The sequence below is a fragment of the Dipodomys spectabilis genome, unplaced genomic scaffold, assembly GCF_019054845.1.
Source record: "Dipodomys spectabilis isolate Male_0828 unplaced genomic scaffold, ASM1905484v1 ptg000094l, whole genome shotgun sequence".
NCBI classification, from domain to species: Eukaryota; Metazoa; Chordata; class Mammalia; order Rodentia; family Heteromyidae; genus Dipodomys; species Dipodomys spectabilis.
In genome coordinates this window covers 3,904,427-3,927,898 of record NW_024870771.1, presented here as the reverse complement: position 1 = coordinate 3,927,898, position 23,472 = coordinate 3,904,427, and the positions used below count along the sequence as shown (strand labels likewise).

At 45.4% G+C, this 23,472-nt stretch overlaps 1 protein-coding gene across 1 annotated transcript; it reads left to right on the top strand.

Annotated features, from left to right (window-relative positions):
* The first annotated feature begins 3,296 nt into the window (after positions 1 to 3,296).
* Vstm5 (V-set and transmembrane domain containing 5) lies at positions 3,297 to 18,460 on the top strand. The gene is made up of 4 exons (XM_042685113.1): positions 3,297 to 3,408; positions 15,487 to 15,813; positions 15,928 to 16,068; positions 18,024 to 18,460. Exons 1-4 carry the CDS (start codon positions 3,297 to 3,299, stop codon positions 18,065 to 18,067), a joined length of 624 nt encoding a protein of 207 aa, XP_042541047.1. The 3' UTR covers positions 18,068 to 18,460.
* The last annotated feature ends 5,012 nt before the right edge of the window (positions 18,461 to 23,472 follow it).

Sequence of the window (23,472 nt, the reverse complement as noted above, 5' to 3'; positions counted from 1 at the left end):
CCAGCCTTGAGTGAAAAGGCTAAGGGACAGCACCTAGGCCCTGATTTCAAGCCCCAGTCAAAAAAAATAAAAAGATGAGTATCCTTAAAGAAAAGGTGTTCGGAGACATACCTGTAATCCCTGCTACTTGGGAAGTGGAGGAAGGAAGATACTAGTTGGGCAAAATTAGCCTGATAGCCTATCTAGAAAATAAATAAAATAAAAATAAAAACAAAATGACTGGGAACATGTTTCAAATAGTAGACACCTGCTTGGAAAACATGAAGCCCTTAGTTCACTTCCCAGTTGTGTGTGTGGGGGGGGGGGGGACGGGGGGGGGGGGTTAGGTGAGGGAACTAGATAAAGGATGAAGACTAAAAATTGCCTTTTCCTTGTCATGTGTGAACATAGCAAGATGACAGTCTGCAAACTAGGTAGAGAGGCCTTATCTTGTCAAGAACCAAATCTACAGGCTTCTACATCTTGTACTTTCTGGCCTCCTGAATAATGAGAAAAAATACTTTTTGCATGACACCCTCCCCACCCCCATTCTGTCTCCAGTGTATGCCACAGCCCAGCTGACTAAGACCGGGACTGAAAGGTTTGCCCTTCCAAAGCTGCCGGGAATCAGCAAGTCAGCAGCTCTGCACACTGCAAAGTAGCTATGAGAACTGAGTCTCAGTGCTGTCTCTCTCAGAAGAAGCCTGTGATCCAGGACTGGGGCTTGGGAACAGATGCAGCTAACATTCTTCCTTTGTTCCAATGCCAGTTTCTGAAAAGCAGTTCATTTCTCCAAAACACACATACATACACACAGCACACACTCATACATGCATGCAAACATGTATACACACATATATATAGCACACAGTCACATGAATGCATACATGTGTGCAGATATACACATACACATACCACTCATGCGTGCATATGTGTATGAACATATATATACCACTTATACATGTACACATGTATATACAGATGCATAGACATACACACATCACAACTAAGCCATGCATGCATATGCACATGCACAAGCACGCATATATACACATCCCAGTCATACATGTGTATATATTAACACACATACCCATGCATGCACATGTTTGAACATCCTTTAACAGGGTGGAATCAGGGATAGAGGAGTCAGCCACATTGAGTCACTCACCTTGGTATCATCCCAAGGAGAACAGTGGAATGGGGCTGAGTCTGGGTCTGAGTCTGGAGTATTCTACAAAACTTGTAGAATGTTTAAAATGTTTAAAACATTTTCATATATCAACTGAGAATATAGCTCAAGTAGTAAAGCTCTTACTTAGCAAAGCTAGCATGCATGTTACAGATAACTCTGCTGTAAGCATTGTTGACCTGGACTGAAATTAAGTCCTGCCCAAAACCATGTGAATCTTCCCTACCTGGCAAGTCCAAAGGGGCTTTATAGAGAAAAGGAGGTTGAGTCAGGAAAACCCAGTACCTACATTACACATCCTGGGTATAGAACAAGACAGAATGGAGAAGAGAAGTACAGTTACACAAAAAGTACTCAAAAAGCAGGTGAAATATTTGTCTTGAGTCTGGCAGGGTCTGGATAAGCAAGAATAAAGGGTGTGGACCCAGCAAACATTCTCTGGGAACACAGCTGGTGCTTGGCTGGCAACCAATGTGGCCACTAGCACAACCTTTCACAGCCTGAACACTCAGCTTCTCTGCACCCAGGATTTCCCTGGAACATGAGAGAGGTAGGAATGTATGGTCACATGATGCTGAAGGTGACCGTACAGCCTGAGAAATGGATAATCGGCTAGTTTCCTTTTGTTTTATGCCTGGGGCTTGAATTCTAGGTGCTGTTTCTTAGCTTTTTTGCCTAAGGCTACATATTGCCAATTGAGCTCTACTTCCAGCTTTTGGATAGTTTTGATTAGAGATAAGAATCTCATGGAGTTTCCAGCCTGCTGTCTTAGAGACCATGAATCTCAGATCTCAGCCACCTGGGTGGCTCAAGGGGTAGAGCACTAGCTTTGAGCATAGAGAAGCTCAGGGACAGCATCCAGGCCTTGAGTTCAAGCTCCAGGACCAGGGATTGGGTCGGGGGAGGGCCCAGAGGGACAGAGAAGTAGAAGAGAAAGGATTGGTAAACTCACAGTTGGAAAATGACTCTCCTGTAACTTATTTGCTAGGTTCAGTAGGCCCCAGTCAGTCCTATGGGCAGAGAAGAAATGACTGAGTCAAAAAGGGAGCACAGGACATTCCTTGTCCGAGTGTCCAGCCAGTTAAGGAAACATGCTGACCTTTCCCCTTGTGAGGCACATTCTAGGGGGCTGCTCAAACTGCAGCATGCTAACTCCAGGAGAGAAACCATAGACCATAGCTGGCAGAGGGCAAGGCCTGGGGACCTGGTGCAAAACTAATTTGTTGGACTCAGTAGGTACTAGCCAGCCCTACAGGCAAATGGAGAGTGGTACAGTGGACCGTAAGGTCCTGTTTAACTAGAAAATGATCATCTTTCTCCTAGCAGATGGACTCCACGTGATTCTGGTAGTTCAGACCTTTCTGTTCCTGCTTACCTAACCATGTCCTACTTTACCTTAGTTTTCCTCTTCAGGAAGTTCTTGAGCCCAAAGGAGCCCCCACTTTTCTCAGTGCTTGGGGTTCCTGATGTTCAGTTATCTGCAAGGGGTCTGCCTTCCCCTGGGGCTACTCCCCAGTCTTTTGTGACAGGAACCTGCTGTATACTCCCAGCTCCTGCTATGCTGCCCAGTGCACAGTCAGTGAAAAACTTCAAAGCAAACAGCCTTGTTGTCTGGTGCCGGCGCCTTACATCTGTAATCCTAGCTACTCAGAAGGCTGAGATCTGAGGATCCCAGGGTTCAAAGCCTAGACTCTTATCTCCAGTTTAACCAGCAAAAAATGTTGGCAGTTAGCCTGACGTGAGTGGTTCATACCTATCATCCCAGCTACTACGGAGACTGTAATCTGAGAACCAGGGTTCAAAGACAGCCCAGGCAAGAAAGTCCTTGAGATTGTTATCTCCAATTAACCACTGAAAAGCTAGAAGTGAAGCTGTGGCTCAAGTATTAGAACACTAGCCTTGAGCAGAAAAAAAAGCCAAGAGACCTAAGCTAAGGGACTGGCCCTGAGTTCAAGCCCTAGTACCAGCACAAAAAGACAAAGTGAGAAAGAGAGAGAGGCAGCCTCGTCTTCTGCCCTAAGCTTGGTGAGAAAGTCTTTAGAGGCTGATTGAGATAAAACTGCAAGTAAGATATAAATGATACTCTGTGACACAATGGTAAGTGTTCTGAGAACAGAAGGTGGAAGCCATGTGCATACTTTTTGAGAAGCTATTCCCTGAGAACCAGAAAAAGCCAAAGAGTAGCCTTCTGCCTGTCATAATCACGTGCATAGCTTACAAGCAGACCAAGCTGCTGCTTGGTACTGACCTCAGAGATGCCCATGTCATAGGTCTAAGCTAGGGCATGGGCACCAGCCATCTTGACAAGTTTCTCGGGTTCTAATGTGCAGCCTTGACTGAGAGCCACAAAGCCCCTGTCCCACTCTGCTTGGTACACTCAGAAAAGAAGAGTGATGTCACGGTCAGGACTTGTGGATATGCTAGGCACATCCAGACCCTGTCAGGCCTCCAGAGAGGTTTTTCAACTCATGTCAGTTTCTTCCTATTCAGCTAAGGAGTTGTCTGGCTGGCAAGAGAATAGCTCTTGGGAAAGTCTTAGCTCTAGGGTGGGAGGTGCTGGAATGACTTCTCTGATAGCTCCTTACACTAATACAAGGGGTTGGGGTGGAGGGGAGAGATTCTCTGGGTACCAGAGAATCTGATAAGGGACACAGTTGAAGCTCCTCTGCCTCTCTGTCTTTCTGTACTAATGTGAGATGGTTAGCTGGACACCAGTAGCTCTTGCCTGTAATCCTAGATACTCAGGAGGCTGAGATTGAAGAATAGTGATTCAAAATCAACCTGGGCAAAAAACTCCATGGGATTCTGTTGTAACCCTCCACCGGGGACAAGGCAGTAATGCAGACTGGGCCATAGAATTGAGGGGCCTGAAGCCTTCCACCAACTTCAGGTTTCCTGGGTCCATTTTACAAGATATTTATTGAGTTGGGTATAAGGACATACTTGCAGAAAGTGAGGTATCAAGATTCTTGAAGTCACATGCACCAACATGTCATACAATCTTATTCAAGTGATATATGACGTTTGTATCTTAGGAAGTAGAGGTAAGCAGAAAACCACTTGCTTTTGTCTATCCCCAAGCTCTGGGAAAGTTTGGGGTTGAATTAGCCCACACCCAGGTTAGAAATTTTAATTCCTGTAAAGCCAGGACTGATTGACCTTTCCTGGAATCTCTCAGCATTCTGAGAGTTCATGGTGGGAGGAGGAATTCCAAATTCCCCATCCTTTTGGGTCTAACAGCTAGGTTTCCGGGCCCTTACAAGATTCTCATCTTCAATTAAGCATCATGAAGCCAAAAGTGGAGTTGTGGCTCAAGTGGAAGAGCACCTATCTTGAGCAGAAAACCAAGTGAGATCTTCAGGCCCAGAGTTTCAAGCCCCATTACCAACACACACACACACACACACGCACACACACACACACACACGCACGCACGCACGCACGCACGCAGCATGAGATCCCTGCCCTAGGCTCACTGTGTAGCTAAGTACATAGATGCCTTTTAGAAACTGATGCCTAAGTCAGGTGCTGGCCCGGTGGCTATCTTAGCCACTCAGGAAGCTGAGATGGAAGGTTCCCAGCTCAAAGCCAGCCCTAGCAGGTAAGTCCATGAGACACTTATCTCCAATTAATTTCATCAAAAGCTAGAAATGGTGCTGTAGCTCTAGTGTTAGAGTGCTAGCCTTAAGCAAAAGAAAAAGAAGGGGCTGGGAAGGTGGCTTAGTGGCTTGCATGCATGAGGCCCTGGGTTCAATTCCTCAACATCACATAAGCAGAAAAAGCCAGAAGTGGCACTGTGGCTCAAGTGGTAGAGTGCTCGCCTTGAGCTGAAGAGCTGAGGGACAGCGCCAAGGCCCAGAGTTCAGCCCCCATGACCAACAACAAAAAAAAATGATGCCTAAAAGTAGAATACCAGACTTCTCCCTACCAATCAACCTTTACATACTTTGAGGATGAGATTTCAGGGATTCTTGAACCAGATGGGTGGTCAGCTAAATCCCACAGTTCCTCCCTGGTGCTGGTGATGCCCAGCTAGCTTGGGAGACAAGCAGCCACTTGCTACACAGGACTAAAGGCAGGAATGGAGCTACAGAAGACTTGGAGCCTGGCAGAGGAGACAAGGTCAGATCTACAATGCTATTGGAATAGGAAAGTCCTAATAGATGGGGTTAAAAAAGAAACTTGGAACTAGATTATTGGATCTTTTAGAAATAGGGTATGGTTTAGTAAAATCACTAATAATAACTTCCAGCCAACCTTAAAGAGATGGCTGTATCTCCTGAGAATGTATAACCATTGAAAACAATGGGAAGAGAGTAATAACTGACTTTATTGAGCAGTTACTTGGTGGCAGACACTCTTCACTGCTGTATGTGTATTGGTACTGGTTTTTTTTTCCTTCAGTTGTGGGGCTTGAACCTCATAAGGGTCTGGTTGCTGTCCCTGAGCTTTTTTGTGTTTGAGGCTAGCATTCTACCACTTGAGCCATAGCACTACTTCCAGTTTTGTGTGTGTGTGTGTGTGTGTGTGTGTGTGTGTGTGTGTTTGATTTTTGGTCAATTGTGGGGTCTGAACTCTGGGCCTGCACACTGTCCCTCAGCTCTTCAGCTCAAGGCTAGTGCTGTACCTCTTGAGCCACAGAGCCACTTATGGCTTTTTCTGCTTAAGCGGTGCTGAGGACTTGAACCCAGGGCCTCATGCATGCAAGGCAAGTGCTCTACCATTGAGCCACCTTCCCAGCCCCCACTTCCAGTTTTTGAGTGGTTAATTGGAGATGAGTCTCTTGGGAATTGTTCTGCCCAGACTGGCTTTGAACCATGATCCTCAGATCTCAGCCTCCTAAGTAGTTAGGATTGCAGGCAGGAGCCACAAACCTCTGACATGAGTAAATGCTGCCTTTGAGTCACCTTCACAGTAATCCTGCAAAAAAGGTGATGTGAGTCCCCATATTACATGCAAACTGAGACTCTGAGTTGTTGAGGGACTTGGTTAAAACATTTAGTCAGCAGGTGTTCATGAGGTGTCTGAGCACGAGGCTTTGGCAATGCAGTGAACACATGGGCCAGATTCCGTGTGATCTCAGAGCCAACAGCTGATGAAAGAACCATTAACTAAGAGAATCACAGCAGAGTGGAAGAAATGTGTGGGCCTAAGGAAAAGGGACCAATGGAAACCTAATAAAACTAAGAACTAACAGATAAAGAAGGAACTATTCCATCCATTGAGGGTAGGGGGCTGTTTGTTGTTGGCTTTTGTGTTTTGTGTTCATCATGCTGGTGTTGGAACAGAAAGCCTCACACTTGGTAGACCAGTACCAGCAGCTGGGATTACAGTAGGGAACCACCAGCACCTGGCAGAAATTCTGATTTCATTAGTGCAGGGTAGTATTTTGAAATAGCTTCCTCAGATAGTTTAATGTTCAATCAGGTGTACTGATTCAGTCATTTGTAATTGGAAAACAATACATTGAGGCTGCTGTAGTAGCCGTAACAAACTACCACTTACATGGGTAACTTTCTTTTTCTTTTTTTTTTTTTTTGTCAGTCATGGGGTTTGAACTCTGGGCCTGAGCGCTGTCCCTCAGCTCTTCAGTTTAAGGTGAACACTCTACCTCTTGAGCTACAGCGCCACTTCCGGTTTTCTAGTGGTTTTATTGGAGATAGGAGTCTCACGGTCTTTCCTGCCCAGGCTGGCTTTGAGCCATGATCCTCAGATCTCAGCCTCCTAAGTAGCTAGGATTACAGGCCTGAGCCACCAGTTCTTGGCACGGGTAACTTTCCTGTCTAACATTCTGAAGGAAACCTGAGATCATTGAATTGGCAAAGCTACTTTCTTCCAGGGCTCTGAGACACTCTGAACTACCAAAAAAAAAAAAAAAAACAGCCAGAAGTGGACCTGTGGCTCAAGTGGTAGAGCATAGCATTGGGCAAACCTCCCTAGTTCCAAATAAGATGTTATTGGAGGGGTTTGAGGATGAAGGTAGGAGTAGGATTTTAAACACAACAGGCAGCAAAAAGGTAGGAACCTTGAAGAGCCTGTGGCTCTCATGGAGGCTTCCGGATCCCCTGATCACGCCACTGTGCCATTTCCTCAAACTAGCTTTGATGTAATCTGGAAATACATATGTATTATTTTTAATGTACCTTAGTGTCAGACTCTGACTTCACAACAGTCATGCAAAGTGAGAGGAAGAAACAAATCCCGAGAGACTAAGGACTTGAAGGCTCAGGAAATAATCAAGAGCAAAGTAGGTTACAAGGGAAACACAGACCATGTCTGCCAAGGACAGAAAAGTTAAGTTCAAACCCTGGACTGGGCAAGGATCCCAGAAGCTATCTGGCTTCTCTCCAGCAGTTCGTGGGCAACATAAGCCTCTTTCTCTGCCCACTGCCTTACAGCCTTAGGTGCCCAGAAACTTTCTCCATGATGGCCTTACTGCCACACCGCATCTTTCAGAGGCCCCATGGGACATGCAGAACACCCTGTGTCCAAGTTGTGATGCTCAGGAGAAATCTGATTGACCCATCCCAGTCGAGTTACCCACCTGGTCCAATAAATAACCTAGCCACTGAGGTGCGTGTCCCCAGCTTCCTGTGCAGTCTCAAAGAACAGATGAGATGAGCTGGTACAGTAGCCTCATTAATAAACAATGACCAGCACAAAAGAAAAAGCAGAAAAGAATGTTGTTTGCAGTGGCTAGAAGAGACCAAGCAACCACAGTAAGGTACCTGGAGCCGCTGCTATTGTATGTGAGGAAGCAGCCTGGACAAGGTGACAGAGAAGGAGAGAGAACACACAGGGAGGGAAATTTAGTGGGAACCAGTGACCGTGAGGGTGAGGAAGAGGAGGTGTGGTGTTGGAGTCCTGAGCCTCGTGGTTCTGAGAGCCTTTCCCTGAGGCTGTGGGCACCGGAAGACCACATTGGGGAGAGAGGAGATTTTGAATCAGTCTGATTCTTTTTAATTTTGCTGATGTTTCCATATGTAGTATTTGTACTCAGTCCTAAATCCCAAACATCTGTACTTAAAAGTCTTTCTCTAGCACTCTGGATGTTCCCCCTGCTGCCTGTCACTCATGTCTTCTTACCTCCCAAGACAATTTACATATTGTGACACAACTGTGCGTGCACTTTTTTCAGTTTTTGTTTCTTCGTGTGTGTATGTGTGTGTGCGTACGTGTCAGTACTTGGGTTTGACCTCAGACCCTAGACTCTCTCTAGCTTTTTGCCATGGCTGATTCTCTACCACTTAAACCACAATTTCACTTTTAGCTTTTGGTGCTTAATTGGAGATAAGTGTCTCGCAGACTTTCCCTGCACTGGCTGGCCTTGGATCACTATCCTTAGATCTCAGCCTGCTAGAATTACAGGCATAAACCACTAGCGCCAAGCTGCACATAGTTTTCTTTGGAGATGTTGATTTTGAGGTGCCTGTCAACTGTCAGTACTTGTGAGGTACTGTGCCATTTTCAAATATAAACAATCTAGGACTCAGACTTAGTCTAGGACACCTTTTATTTTTAGGACCAGTGTTTTCCTTTGTTAAGTAATTCACAAACTTCCTAAATTGTTTCAAGTGTTCAAAAGGAAGCAGGTTGCATGCCTGCAATCCTAGCAGTAGGAGGTTGAAGGCAGATGACTATCTTTCAAGGCCAGCTTGGGCTAGATAGTGGAACTTTTAGTCTCCTTTCTAAAACAACTATAGGACCTATTTTTAAAACAATCTTCTATGGAACTCTTACAAACTCTCACAAACTACAGTGGAAATCTAAATTAGCACAGACACTGTGTTGACAGGGATGTAAATCACTAGGTTCAATAAAAAACTAAAAATGGGGGCTAGGAAGGTAGCTCAGTGGTAGAGTGCTTGCCTTGCATGCACGAGGCCCTGGGTTCAATTCCTCAGCACCACATAAGCAGAAAAAGCTGGAAGTGGCGCTGTGGCTCAAATGGTAGAGTGCTAGCCTTGAGTTGAAGAGCTGAGGGACCATGCCCAGGCCCAGAGTTCAGGCCCTACAACCAACAAAACAAACAAACAAACTAAAAACAGAACTCCCTTACAATTGGGTATATATCCAAAAGAATGTAAGTCAGCATAAAAGAGAGATGCCGGTAGAGCCATGATTATTGCTATGTCATTCATAGTTCCTAAGGAATGGAATCAATGTAGGTGCCAATCAACTCATACATGGGTAGAGAAAATGTGGTATATGCAGAGAATGTACAGAAAAGGAGATACAGATGTTTCAGAAAAAAAAAATAATAAATTTAATGAATTTATATGGGTAAGAGTTAGTTTGCATATGTTCAGATGAGTATGTTTATACATATATACTTACTTCACTCAAATAGAAGTACATTGTTCACCCTGTGCTTTTCTCATTTCTTGTGAGATCATCTAATAGCAACACATACGGATCTACCTCCGACTTTTGAAAGCCTTGGTAGTATTCCAAAGTATTGATAAGAGTTGATGGAAAGTGGACCTATGTAGCTTACAGATGGCAGGATAAGCTGATCATCTAACACCTGCCTGACAAGTAAATGAGAGTACAAAAGAATGAGGAAATAAGGACTGGCATCCCAGCCTTACAGGGAACAGAAAAGAGACCTGCCAATCTATCTTCAAGAATCCCAACTCTGGGGCTGGGAAGGTGGCTCAGTGGTAGAGCACTTGCCTTGCATGCTCAAGGCCCTGGGTTCGATTCCTCAGTACCACATAAGAAAAAAGCCGGAAGTGGCGCTGTGGCTCAAGTGGTAGAGTGCTATCCTTGAGCTGAAGAGCTGAGGGCAGTGTCCAGGCCCAGAGTTCAGGCCCCACGACTGGACCCCCCCCCCCCCAAAAAAAAAAAAAAAAAAAGAATCCCAACTCTCACTATTTATCCCAGAGCCAAGCTGTGTGTGGAGAATATGGCACAAGATGGCTGATGGGGTGAACTACCTTTTGTCATGTTTGTGCCACACACTTGCTTTCTCAGCCGTATTTCTCTTCTAACAAACTTTCTTATCACCTTTCCTATGTTCACATCTTGCCTAAATTCTTCTTTTGCCAGGCACTGAGACTAAGGTTGTTTAACTACTGTAAACTTGCTGGTAATATATTCTGTGTGTTGGCTAGGAAGTTAGAGATTAAGTATGTCTTTTTCTGACTTGGACTGATGGAATGGTTATGGAATGAGTACTGGTCATTGAACTAGCAGTGACCACACAGGATAGTGTACCTGGGAAGTCCCAGTTTATATTGCACTTGCATTCATGGTTGCCACTCTGCGCCCTTATCATTCCTAGGATAAGTTCGTGGGTCAAAAGTTATGTGCTTGGTAAATATCTGTATAGATTTTGTCCTGTCCCCTTCCAAGGTTACACCCATTCACAATCCCATTTATAATCACCGTAGTAGTGTTTGATTGTAACTCTGTATACTCCTGAAACACACTTCATCTTTGCCCCACTGATAATAGCCAGGCCATTCAACTTTCCCTCTCTTGGCTAATTGGACTGTGATACTGGTCTGTATTCCTGATAGGAAATGGTAAATGGTGCTGTTCTGAAGTACTTTTTCTGGTTGGAATACAAATTCTCAAACCTGATGACAAGAGCAGTCTGGCAACCTCCTAAACAGACTGCTGGGGAAGTGGGGAGGGGTCAGAAAGAGGGTGAGAGCTGGGTATAGTTAAAGTAGTTTGTTTGCATGTATAAAAAGAAAACAATGAGACCTGTTTTAAGGAGTAGGGCCAGGCACTGGTAGCTCATGCCTGTAATCCTAGCTACTAAGGAGGCTGAGATCTGAGGATTGTGGTTCAAAGCTAGCCTGGGAAGAATGTCCATGAAAGTCTTATCTCCAATAAACTACCAGAATATGGAAGTAGTTCTGTGGCTCAAGTGGTAGTGTGCCAGCCTTGAGCTGAAGAGCTGAGGGACAGCGCCCAGGCCCAGAGTTCAAGCCCCACAATGGAACTCCCCCTCCCCCCGCCAAAAAAAAAAAAAAAAAGGAGTGGGGAGGGAAAGGAAGAGTGATAAAGTAAGTGAGGTTGGTTGGGATACATGTTTATATGTGGGGAAATACCACAATGAAACCTGGTTTGGCCAGGCACTCATGGCTCACACCTGTAATCCTAGCTATTCAGGAAGCTGAGATTTGAGGATCAAGATTAGAAGCCAGCCTGGGCGGACAGATCTATGGACATTATCTCTACTTAACAAGCAAAAAACCAGAAGTAGAGGTATAGCCAAGTGGCAGAGCACCAGCCTTGAGTGGAAAAAAAACTAAGGGACAGTTCCCAAGACATGAGTTCAAGCCTGAGTTCCAGCATAAGAAAGCTAACAACATAGCCAGAGGTCAGTGGCTAATGGCTGTAATCCTACCTACTCAGGAAGCTGAGATCTGAGGATCACTGTCTGATGCTAGCCTGGGCAGGAAAGTCCGTGGGACTTTTGTCTACAGTTCACCAAAAAGCCAGCAGTGGAGCTGTGGTTTATGTGGCAGATTGCTCGCCTTAAGCAACAAAAGCTCAAAGACAGCTCCCAGGCTCTGAGTTCAAGCACCAGGACTTGCACACACAAATCTGTTGTTTACACAACTAATATACTGGAATAAAAAGATGAAATGAAATAAAATAATATAAACATATATCAAATCTTGGTCTAGGGATATGGTTCAAGTGGTAAAGCACCTACCTAGCAAGCAGAGGCCATAGTATCAAACCATAGTATCACTAAAGTCAACCATAGTATCACTGAAAAAGAAAGAGTAGGAGAGAAAGAGAGACAGACAGACAGAGACATAAAGAGAGAAAGAGTAGCATTACACCAATATTAAATTTCAGAGTTGGATAATGTAGAGAGGTACTTTGTCCTGGATGAAATGTCAGGATATCGGCTTCATTTTTTTTTTTTTTTTTAGACAGTGTCTTGCCCAGCCCTGGTAGCTGCTGGTAGCTGTGCAATGTGACCCTCCTGCCCCAGCACCCCATATGCTGGGTAATCAGTGTGTACCAGCATGTCAGGATTCTGCAGCTTTTAAAGTAAAAAATTTAGGGCTATTGGGATTGGTACTCAAGCTGGTGCTCTGCCATTGGAAGCTCCAGGTCTTTTTCTTTAGTTATTTTTTTAGGTAAAGGTCTTGTGTATTTGCTGTGCCAGCCTGGACTGAAGTCCTCCTATCAGTATTTCCCCCAGAGATGGGGTGACTGGGCACCACCATGCCCAGCTTGTTATGATGGGATCTCCTGGACCTTCTGCCTTGACTTCCCTCAAACTGTAATCTTCCCAGTCTTAGCCTCCACATCCTTAGTAGTTAGGATTACAGGGATGAGCCACCATGACAAGTCAATTTTTTTTTCCAGTAGAAGCAAATGTAAGAAAGTGCTGACTATTGATCAGTCTAGGAGAGGATAAGAATATAGATGTTCATTGTATTGTATTTCAGCTTTTCTTTGACTTATTTTTTAACACTATGAAGTTGAGGAGTCTACAAGATTTAAAAACCAAATCTCAGAACTGGCACACACACACACACACACACACACACACACACACACACAAAGAAAACAATAAAGCAAAACAAAAACATGGGGGGAGAGAGAGAGAGAGAAATAGACATATGACAGTGTTGGAGCTTGAACTCAGAGCCTCAGACTCTCATTTAGGATTTTTTTTTTTTTGTCAGTCATGGGGCTTGAACTCTGGGCCTGGGCGCAGTCCCTCAGCTCTTCAGCTCAAGGCTCTACCTCTTGAGCCACAGTGCCACTTCCAGTTTTCTGGTGGTTTATTGGAGGTAAGAGTCTCACAGACTTTCCTGCTGGGGCTGGCTTTGAACCATGATCCTCAGATCTCAGCCTCCTGACTAGCTAGGATTACAGGCTTGAGCCATCAGTGCCCAGCCTTCATTTGGGCTATTTTTTTTTTGCTCAAGCATGGCATTCTACCACTTGAGCCACTAATCTCCTAGACTTTTCTGCACAGGCTGGCTTCATCACTCTCCTCAGATCTCAGCATCCTGACCTAGGATTACAGGCAGGAACCACTAGGCTCCTGGCAATGTCTACTGCTTTTTAACCTCTCAAAGGAGAAGGCAGATGCAGATAGCTCTTTCCTGTCTCCTATTCTTGTAATTTAACATCTAAAAGTTGTTGTGGTGAGAGGGGAGCTAGCTCCTTTGTTATTTTTAATATTTTGGAACTATTATTTAATATTTAACTTGGAAAAGTATTTGACAGTAAGTATTAACACTTAGTGTTGATAAACCTCAGTTTCTCTGTCTCAGCTATCCTGCTTTAGCATTGTATGATGCTTTAATGAGATGGCAAATGTAAAGCACTTACATGGGTACCCACTTAGTACAACAGCACATGCATATGTATGCGTGCATGCACGTACACACACACACACACTCAGCCAGTGGCAGTACTATCCCTCCATATACTCAGTAGATGCCTCGTTGCCCAGCCCATCCCCACCCCCATGTCTGCATTCAGTAGCTCAGCATGTTCTGCCTCATTATTCCAAATGCATGTTCTCAACCAGCCGCTCCATAGTCACCTCCTGTCCCAGTATGTATTATGTTTAGTTTTAGCATATCACAAATGCCAGTGACCTGTGCACAGGTACAGCACTTACTCTCTTTTATTCATAGTAGTTCATATTCTCAAGTGACAAGGTTTGTTTTGGACAGGATGTTCGGTTTTGAACTCAGGGCTTCAGCACTTTACCTATGAGCCATGCCTCCACCAATCCCTTCTTTCTTACTTCTTGCAGTAACGTTCTTACTGCTCCTTTTCCTTCTACTCTTGACTCCCTGGCCCCAGAATATCCTCCATGGCAGACATTGTGAGTTTCTTGGGGACCATCACCCTCCTGTGGGAGCCATCCTGTAGTTTTTTACCCTTAGGAACTGACATCAAGACAAGTCTCCTGTCTCTCTATCCTCTTCTCTTAACCCTCCCCATGCTCGCTGCATTCCAGCACATGGAAACACAGCCAGGCTTTGTCCCGTTTCTGGAAACTCTGCCTGAAGCTGCTTCCTTCTCTTCTTCCTCTTCCTTGCTCTTTTTTATTTCTGGTCCTGAGGCTTGAACTCGGGGCCTGCACTCTGTCCCTGAGCCTCTCTGTGCTCAAGGCTAGTGCTCTACCACTGGAGTCACAGTACCACTTCTGGCTTTTTCTGAGTAGTTTATTGGAGATAAGAGTTTCATGGGGGCTGGGAATGTGGCTTAGTGGTAGAGTGCTTGCCTACCATGCATGAATCCCTGTGTTCTATTCCTCAGTACCACATAAACAGAAAATGCAGGAGGTGGTGCACTGGCTCAAGTGGTAGAGTGCTAGCCTTGAGCAAAAGAAGCTCAGGGACAGTGTCCAGACCCTGAGTTCAAGCCCCAGGATTGGCCAAAAAAAAAAAAGTCAAAGGTTTTCCTGCCAGGCTGGCTTCAAACTGAGATACTTAGATCTCAGCCTCCTGAGTAGCTAGGATTGCAGGTGTGAGCCACAGACTCCCAGCCTCTTCCTTGTTCTTTAGGTCCCAGTTGAAATGTCATTTCCTCAGTGAGGTCTTCCCTGACCATCTAATGTTGCAGATTGCCTCCACCTACCAATATCACCTAGCTTACTGTCTTTAGTTATTGTTATCTAAAATTATCTAATTTATTTTTTCAGCCCTCATATGTCTCCATTTAGAATGTAGTCTAGGGGCTGGGAAGGTGGCTCAGTGGTAGAATGCTTGCCTTGCATGCCTGAGGCCCTGGGTTCGATTCCTCAGCACCACATAAGCAAAAAGAAAAAAGCCCGGAAGTGGCGCTGTGGCTCAAGTGGTAGAGCGCTAGCCTTGAGCTGAAGAGCTGAGGGACAGCGCCCCAGCCCAGAGTTCAAGCCCCATGACCGGACCCCCCCCCAAAAAAATTGTAGTCTAAATAGTGAACCTTGTTTCTTGTCCACAAATACACTGTCAACACCAGAACCTTGTGCTGAGCACCAGTGGCGCACGCCTTTCATCCTAACTAATCAGGAGACTGAGATCTGAGGATTCCAATTGGAAGCCAGCCCAGGCTGAGCAGTGCATGAGATACTTATCTCCAAATAATCAGCTAAGCTAGAAGTGAATCTGTGGCTCAAGTGATACAGTTCCAGCCGTGAGTGAAAAAGCTGAGGGAGAGCACGAGACCTCGAGTTAAAGCCGTAGTATCACGACCAAAAGGAAACAACAGCAGAACCTCCAACCATTCCTGGCCTATAGTCGGCACTTGGTAAATGCTTGTGAAATGTACCAGTGCATTAAGTCCTGTGACATAGGTTACAATTCTATAACGTCTAGCATTCCATCCCGCAGGCCAGGGTGTGTCACTGTACATCCCCCAGTCGGCCATCAATGCCACCGTTGACGAAGACATTCTGCTGTCGGTGGACTACTCCTGCCACGGGGTGCCCACCATCGAGTGGAGGTACACATCCACCTGGGGCATGCAGAAGATTGTGGAGTGGAAACCAGGGACTCCAGCCAACGTTTCCCAGAGCCACAAGGACAGAGTCTGCACTTTTGACAATGGCTCCATCCAGCTGTTCGGTGTGGGCGTGCGGGACTCCGGCTACTATGTCATCACGGTGACAGAGCGCCTGGGGAGCAGCCAGTTCGGCACCATTGTCCTGCATGTGTCCGGTGAGCGCCCGTGGGCCCTCAGAGCTGCAGGTGAGGTGGGGGGGGGGGGGGCGGGGGAACAGCAGACATAGTGACATTAAAGGCCTATGTCTCCCCCCTCTCCCTTCCCCCTAGAGATTCTTTATGAAGACCTTCACTTTGTCGCTGTCTTCCTTGCCTTGCTCGCTGCCGTGGCTGCAGTGTTGATCAGCCTCATGTGGGTGTGCAACAGATGTGCATACAAATTCCAGAGGAAGAGAAGACACAAACTCAAAGGTAATGCTCTGAGCCTAGGAAAGCAAGGACGATCCACTCATGGCTTTTTGGCCAGGCCAAAGATGGTCTGTGTTGTCTTTTTGTTGTTTTTGTTCGTTTTTTGGTGCCAGTCCTAGGTTTTGAACTCAGGGACTGGGCAAGCACTGTCTTTGGGCTTTGTCGCTCAAAGCTAGCACTTACCACTTGAGACACAGATCCACTTCCCATTTTTTCACTTGTTTTTTGGTATTTAATGTGGAGATAAGAATCTTGCGGACTTTTCTGCCCGAGTTGGCTTCAAACCTCCATCCTCAATCTCAGCCTTCTGAGTAGCTAGGATTAGAGGAGTAAGCCTCTTTTGCCCAGCTGGTATAAGTTGTCTTTGATAGTATTGGGGCTTAAAGTCAGTGTCTCTTCCTCTTCCTTTAGCTTTTTCATTCAAGGCTGGTGCTCTGTTCGTTACTTAAGCCACTCCATCTAGCTTTTTGTTGGTTAATTGGAGATAAGAATCTCACAGACTTGCCGGGCGCTGGTGGCTCACGCCTGTAATCCTAGCTACTCAGGAGGCTGAGATCTGAGGATCGCGGTTCAAAGCCAGCCCGGGCAGGAGAGACCGTGAGACTCCTATCTCCAATAAACCACCAGAAAACCAGAAGTGGCGCTATAGCTCAAGTGGTAGAGCGCTCGCCTTGAGCTGAAGAGCTGAGGGACAGTGCCCAGGCCCAGAGTTCAAGCCCCACGATCGACAAAAAAAAAAAAAGAATCTCACAGACTTTTAAACTCAGGCTGTTTTTTTTTTTTTGGGTCCAGTCGGGGGGCCTGAACTCTGGGCCTGGGCGCTGTCCCTCAGCTCTTCAGCTCAAGGCTAACTCTACCACTTGAGCCACAGTGCCACTTCCGGCTTTTTTCTTTATGTGGTGCTGAGGAATCGAACCCAGGGCCTCAGGCATGCAAGGCAAGCGTTCTACCACTGAGCCACCTTCCCAGCCCCTCAGGCTGTTTTTTAAAACACAGTCCCGGGCTGGGAAGGTGGCTCAGCGGTAGAACGCTTGCCTTGCATGCCTGAGGCCCTGGGTTCGATTCCTCAGCACCACATATGCAAAAAGAAAAAAGCCGGAAGTGGTGCTGTGGCTCAAGTGGTAGAGCGCTAGCCTTGAGCTGAAAAGCTGAGGGACAGCGCCCAGGCCCAGTGTTCAGGCCTCACGACCGGACCCACAAAACAAAACAAACAAACAAAACACAGTCCCTAGATCTCAGCTTTCTGAGTAGCTAGGATTACAGGCTTCAGCCACCGCCTTGGGCATTGTGTTGTTCATCCTGTGTGTCAAGGTACCAGTGGCTCATGCCTATAGTCCTAGTTACTCAGGATGCTGAGAACTAAGGATTGCAGTTTGAAGCCAGCCAGAGCAGGAAAGTCCATGAGACTCTTTCTTTTTAATTTTTTTCTAGGCCCGAGACTGGGATTTGAACTCAGTATCTGTGGCTGCTTTCGCTCATTGGCTAGAGTTCTTACAACTGAGCCATGCCTCCAATCCTGAGAATCCTATTTTAATTAACCACCAAAAAAAAAGAAGAAAAAGCAAAGCTGGAAGAGGCACTGTGGCTCCAATAATAAAGCATCAGCCTTGAGCACAAAAGCCATGGACTGTGCCCAAGCCCTGCCCTGAATTCAAGCCCCAGGACCGGCACCCACAAAAAGGGAGAGGAGGGGTGGCTAGAATGTGGGTTAGTGGTAGAGTGCTTGGCTGGCATGCATGAAGCCCTGGGTTCAATTCTTCAGTACCACCTAAACAGAAAAAGCCAGAAGTGGCACTGTGGCTCAAGTGGTAGAGTGCTAACCTTGAGCAAAAGAAGCTCAGGGACAGGGCCCAGGCTCTGAGTCCAAGCCCTAGGACTGGGGGGGAGGGGGGGAGAAGCACCACTATAATCATTGTATAGTTGACTTTCATTTTATTGGCTTGTCTTTTGCTTCACAGAAAGCACAACTGAAGAAATTGAGCTACAGGATGTTGAGTGTTAGCCACAGCTGGGCCCAATTACTTTGCTACCTCAATACCTCAAGAGGAAAGCTTTATTTTCCAATGAAACGAACAAACAGAGCCAGAGCCAATCTGTTCTTCAATCTCCTATGGTCTTGTCACATAAGCCTTCCCAGTGAGACATCTGGAAGGGAAAGAAAATTGACAACATGGAGTTGAAGACTGCAGATTAAACAAATTCAACTTTAGGACTTGCATGAAGTTCACAGAGCAGCTTTGAACCAGGAACTTTGCTTGGCTGCAGCTTCAAGGCCTTGTCTATAACCCATAACTATCGGATGCTGCTCATGACTCTCAAATGGACTTGGATGGCCTTGGGGAGCTTCTGTCTCAGGGGCCAGTGTCTCCAGAGGGCCTGGTCTGCAGCCAGCACTGGAAGACACTCTGTAACTTTATGCTCCTGTCTGCTCTGAAAATAGCTGCACCTCCCAGGAGGGGCTCATGGGATAGTGTCTGTCCAGTGAATGCAAGACCATGAGTCCAAACTCCAATACTTCCTCCAAAAAGAGCAAGCCTGAGAGGTGCTGTAGCAAGTTGCTAAGAGGTGAGGGCCTGTGGCTTGGAGTATTAGAAAAGCTCAGGGTGCTTCTTTGGATACAAAGAAAAGAAAGAAAAACATTGTTCTATTTCTCCTTCATTCCAAAATCAGCTGGATTTCTCCTCCTTAGGCCCAGCTTAGGTCAATGTGAGGAAAGTGCAGCTTACCTCCACCAGGGGCAGCACCTGCAGCCAATGTGTGAGACTGAAACCTTTCTAGTGGATGGAACAACTGGAACTCAGTTTTCTTGGGCAGTCGCTAATACTTTACGCATCTAGTCGAGGTCCCTCCTCTCCTCATGTGGGCTGAGAAGCACTTGGCCTTCACCTACCTCATAGTTAGGATATGAAGGGAGGCCACAGATCGCATACTGCATCTGAGCAATGCAAGAGAAGCATGAGAATTCGTCAAAGATCTGGAAAGCTGTATTGCCAAGTGCTGTCTTATCTGAGTATTGGGAATGACAATGTCCTGGGGTTCTGGGCCCGTTGAGCTTAGGGGTCAGATCAGTTGGCCGTGGGCCTTATTTTCTCAGGTTGGTGGTCACAGTGTTTACCATGCCAGCTTCCACTGAAAAAGCTCTAAAAGCAGGCAAGAATTTATTTTCCACTCCTTTCTCTCTACTGTTCCTAACTGGACCAAAGTCACCACCTTAGTCATGATGGAAGGCTGAGGTCCTTAGCTATGTTTCTACAGCACAGCCGAAAAATCATGCATACAAAAATGGAGTGTTGCTAGAACATTCCTTTTCTTTAAGATCCTCCATGTGGGGGCTGGGAAGGTGGCTCAGTGGTAGAGTGCTTGCCTTGCATGCCTGAGGCCCTGAGTTCGATTCCTCAGCACCACATAAGCAAAAAGAAAAAAGCCGGAAGTGGTACTGTGGCTCAAGTGGTAGAGCGCTAGTCTTGAGCTGAAGAGCTGAGGGACAGCGCCCAGGCCCAGAGTTCAGGCCCATGACCAAACCCAAAAAAAAAAAAAAAAAAGATCCTTCATGTCCCTACTTTTTCTACTGTCCATGTGGCAGGTAAGGAGTTACCTGGAGAAGTCATTTACAGGCCTTTCCCTAAACAGTGAGTCCAGAGCTACAGGAAGGGACCAGACAGGAGCTGGCAGTGATCTTGAGAAAGGCTCCAAATATTCCAGTGCACTTCCCCAAAGACATGAAAGCAATGGGGCTGCACACCTGACATGTAGCTCTGTACCTGACACCTCAGGCCACATCCTGGGTCTCCTCCTCACATTATTGTAGTCAGAAACCAGACCACTTCCAGGACAGTTTCTGTGCACACAATGAAGAAATGCTTTAGAAGAGATCAAAGATAATCTGTCTCCTTCCTCAGAGCACTACCAGTAGGCTGGAGCTTGGAACTGCAGGAGCATCACTTTTTTAAAAAATTTATTTTATTGTTACTGTAAAGGTGATGTACAGGGGCTGGGAAGGTGGCTCAATGGTAGAGTGCTTGCCTTGAATGCATGAGGCCCTGGGTTCGATTCCTCAGCACCACATCAGCACATGGTGCTGTGGCTCAAGTGGTAGAGCTCTAGCCTTGAGCTGAAGAGCTGAGAGACAGTGCCCAGGCTGAGTTCAGGTCCCACAACTGACTGTAACTGTAGTTGCATAAGTCAGGTAATGAGTACATTTCTTTTTGAATAGGGTCACTTCGTTCCTCGTTTTCTCCCAGTTTTTCCCCTCCTGGCCTCCTTCCTTCACAAGGTGTATAGTTCATTTCCAACAGTGTCTAGTGAGTATCACTACTGCATTTGTTCACCCTTTGTTCCACCCTTTCTATGTTCCCCCTTACCCTCCTCAAAACAGATAAACTTACCAGACAAAAGGTACAGAAAACCAGTGGCAAAGGAGAAAAAAGAAAAGCAAAATTAAAACACCTCACTTAAATTTTTTGGAGTTCATTTTGATAAACATTTTATATGATTATATGCATATAGGTATTGAGCCTTTATGATCCTAAGAATGTCCTTTGGTCTCACTGTGAACGTCTAGAGTCTTGTATAATTTATCATGTCCAAGTGTTGTTGTATTTTTTTTTGTATTCTACCATCCAGTGTGTTTACATGTGGATTTATAGGCACAAATTAGTTACAACAAATGAGGGAAACCATGCAACCTGTGTTTCTTTTTTCTTTTTGGGTCCAGTCATGGGCCTGAATTCTGGGCCTGGGCGCTGTCCCTCAGCTCTTCAGCTCAAGGCTAGCACTCTACCACTTGAACCACAGCGCCACTTCTGGCTTTTTTTTCTTTTTGCTTATGTGGTGCTGAGGAATAGAACCCAGGACCTCATGCATGCAAGGCAAGCACTGTACCACTGAGCCACCTTCCCAGCCCCCAACCTGTGTTTCTTTGTGTCTGGGTTACTTCGCTTAACATAATTTTTTCCAAATCTTTCCATTTCCTTATGAATGGTACAATATCATTCTTTCTGATGGAAGTACAGAATTCCATTGTGTACATATACCACATCTTCTTGATCCACTGAGGGGCAACTGGGTTGATTCCCTATCTTGGCTATGGTAAATAGTGCTGCAGTGAACATGGTTGTACTGATAGCTTTAGTGTAGTTGTGGTCATTTGGGTAAATGCCCAGGAGTGGAATTGTTGGGTCATAGGGAAGCTCTGTTGTCTTTTGAGGAACCTCCATACTGCTTTCCAGAGTGGTGAGCTCCTTGGGATTCAGGTATGGGAAGCTTCATAATTAAGGGAAAGGGTCTCCAGTGGAGGCCTTTATGGGCAAACTCATATGTAAAGAAAAAGGTTATTTTCTCAGCTTACTATTTCTTTGAAAAGGGAATGTTTGTGCACTTTAAAGCTTTCCCATTTTAAAATTACAGAGCCTAAAGTGTTTGCTCATTATTAAGGAAAATACTAAATAATAGACATCGTTTAATTTAATGTTGTTTACATTTCAAGCTGTGAAAAATCAATGAATTAAATAAAAGCTGAAAATAAAGTCCTGGTCCTTTGTGTGAGCCCACTCCTACCAAGAACTCAAAGGTGCAGGATAAGGTTTTTGGTCAGCACTGAACACATAGAAGACTCAAATATGCACATCCCCTGACATCTGGCACATATTTTAAATAACAATGGAAGTAATCACATTGGTTCTATGTATTGTAGCCTGAAGACCCCCTTTGTAATTTTGCAGCATCCCTTCTGCTTCTGTGAACTGCCCTAAGTAGAATGTGATGACTACATGACTACTGCCTAGATAAGTATGAGGCAGGATAGATTAGGGGAAAGGAGGCATGGTAAACAGCAGCCAGGAATTGAGAAACAACCACTGTATTTAGAAACATAGAAGCCCTATCTTCTTTGCTGTAACCCTTACAAACTTATAAACCCTTATAAATTTATAACTTCATAAATTGCAATATTAGTACAGGATAAAGAAAAAGGCAAGAACAGCTTTCTCCATCTGGCTTCCTGATGGTCCAGAATAACTAGTGTGCTCTGAAAAAACAGCAAGGGCACCATAAGGAAAAAAAAAAAAAAGACATGTATCCTGGAAGAGCAAATACCGAAGAAAAATGACTCCTCCAGGCACCAAGTACTTATTTCAAGGATGGGCATCTGTCTTGAAAGAAAAAGAAAAAAATGGCAGAATGCATTCTTTGAAGGAATGCCCAAACAATCAAAGTTTAATGAGCAGGGCAGTCTTAGAGACCCTAAGCCCAAGGGATAAAAGTTTACCACCAAGGGTGATTAAATGCACAAGGAATGAGAACAACAACAAAAAAAACACTTATCCTAAGATAACTTTTAACTCAAACCTTGCTTTGATCATGTATAGCCCTGGTGTCAAAGAGCTTGGCTGGCTCTGAGCACCCGCTCTCTGTAACAAAGAGTATGTCTCTGCCTTTCTGTTTTCCTACTTCTTTGCTTGCTTACTCAATAAATCTCTGCTACATTTTCTTAGCATTGTGACTTGTCTGAAAATTCTTATTCTGTAATCCAAGTCAAAGACCTGGGACTAAAACCCAGTAGGGTCTAGAGGGAACTTCCCAAAACCTCACCTGGAACCAGTAACAAGTGTACCACAAGTTCTCTGGAACATACAAACTTTGTCAAGTGTCCCTGGTTAAGAGTGAACAACAAAAAGATGGTTCCTAGCCAGATGCCTGTGATTCATGTTTGCAATCCTAGCTACTCAGGAGGCTGAGATCTGAGGGTAGAGATTCAAAGCCAGCCTGGGCAGACAAATCAAGAGATGCCTATCTCCAGTGAATCAGCAAAAAGCCCAAAGTGGATCTGTGATAGAGCACCAGCTAAGTCAGTGGCCTGGCTGTGGAATGTAAGCCCAAGGATTGGCACAGGAGAAGAGCTGTTCTTTCTCATTTCATAGTGTTCTGGCATGCAGAGAGCTGAACCAGAATCATGTCCTCTCGAGTCCATTGGAGAGTGCACTTGAGGCTTCCTCTGATCTGAAGTAAAGCTATACCAAGGTGAGGGGCAGAAGCAGAGGTCAGAATACAATCAGGAGATTGCCCACTGCCACAATCTGAGAGAGGATACCACTTAACTCATGGGGCTAAGTGCAACCATGGGTGAGAAGTGGAGTGCCAAGAACTATCAAGCCACCAAATGTGAGGAGTGAACCTGCAGGAGACTCAAAATCAGCTCCCCCTACCAAGCCATGTGAGCTGTCAGGGCATGTGCTGTTGGCACCTCCACCCTTTACATGCTGGCTGCTGAGGCTGCTGTCCCGGACCACTGACCTTTCAAAAAACAGGTATGTGTGTTCCATTTAATTTCAATATAAAGACTGTAAGTCTTACTCAACAAGCCAAGTGATACTTAAATCTATGCATACTAAAAGTTCTTCCTTTAACTCA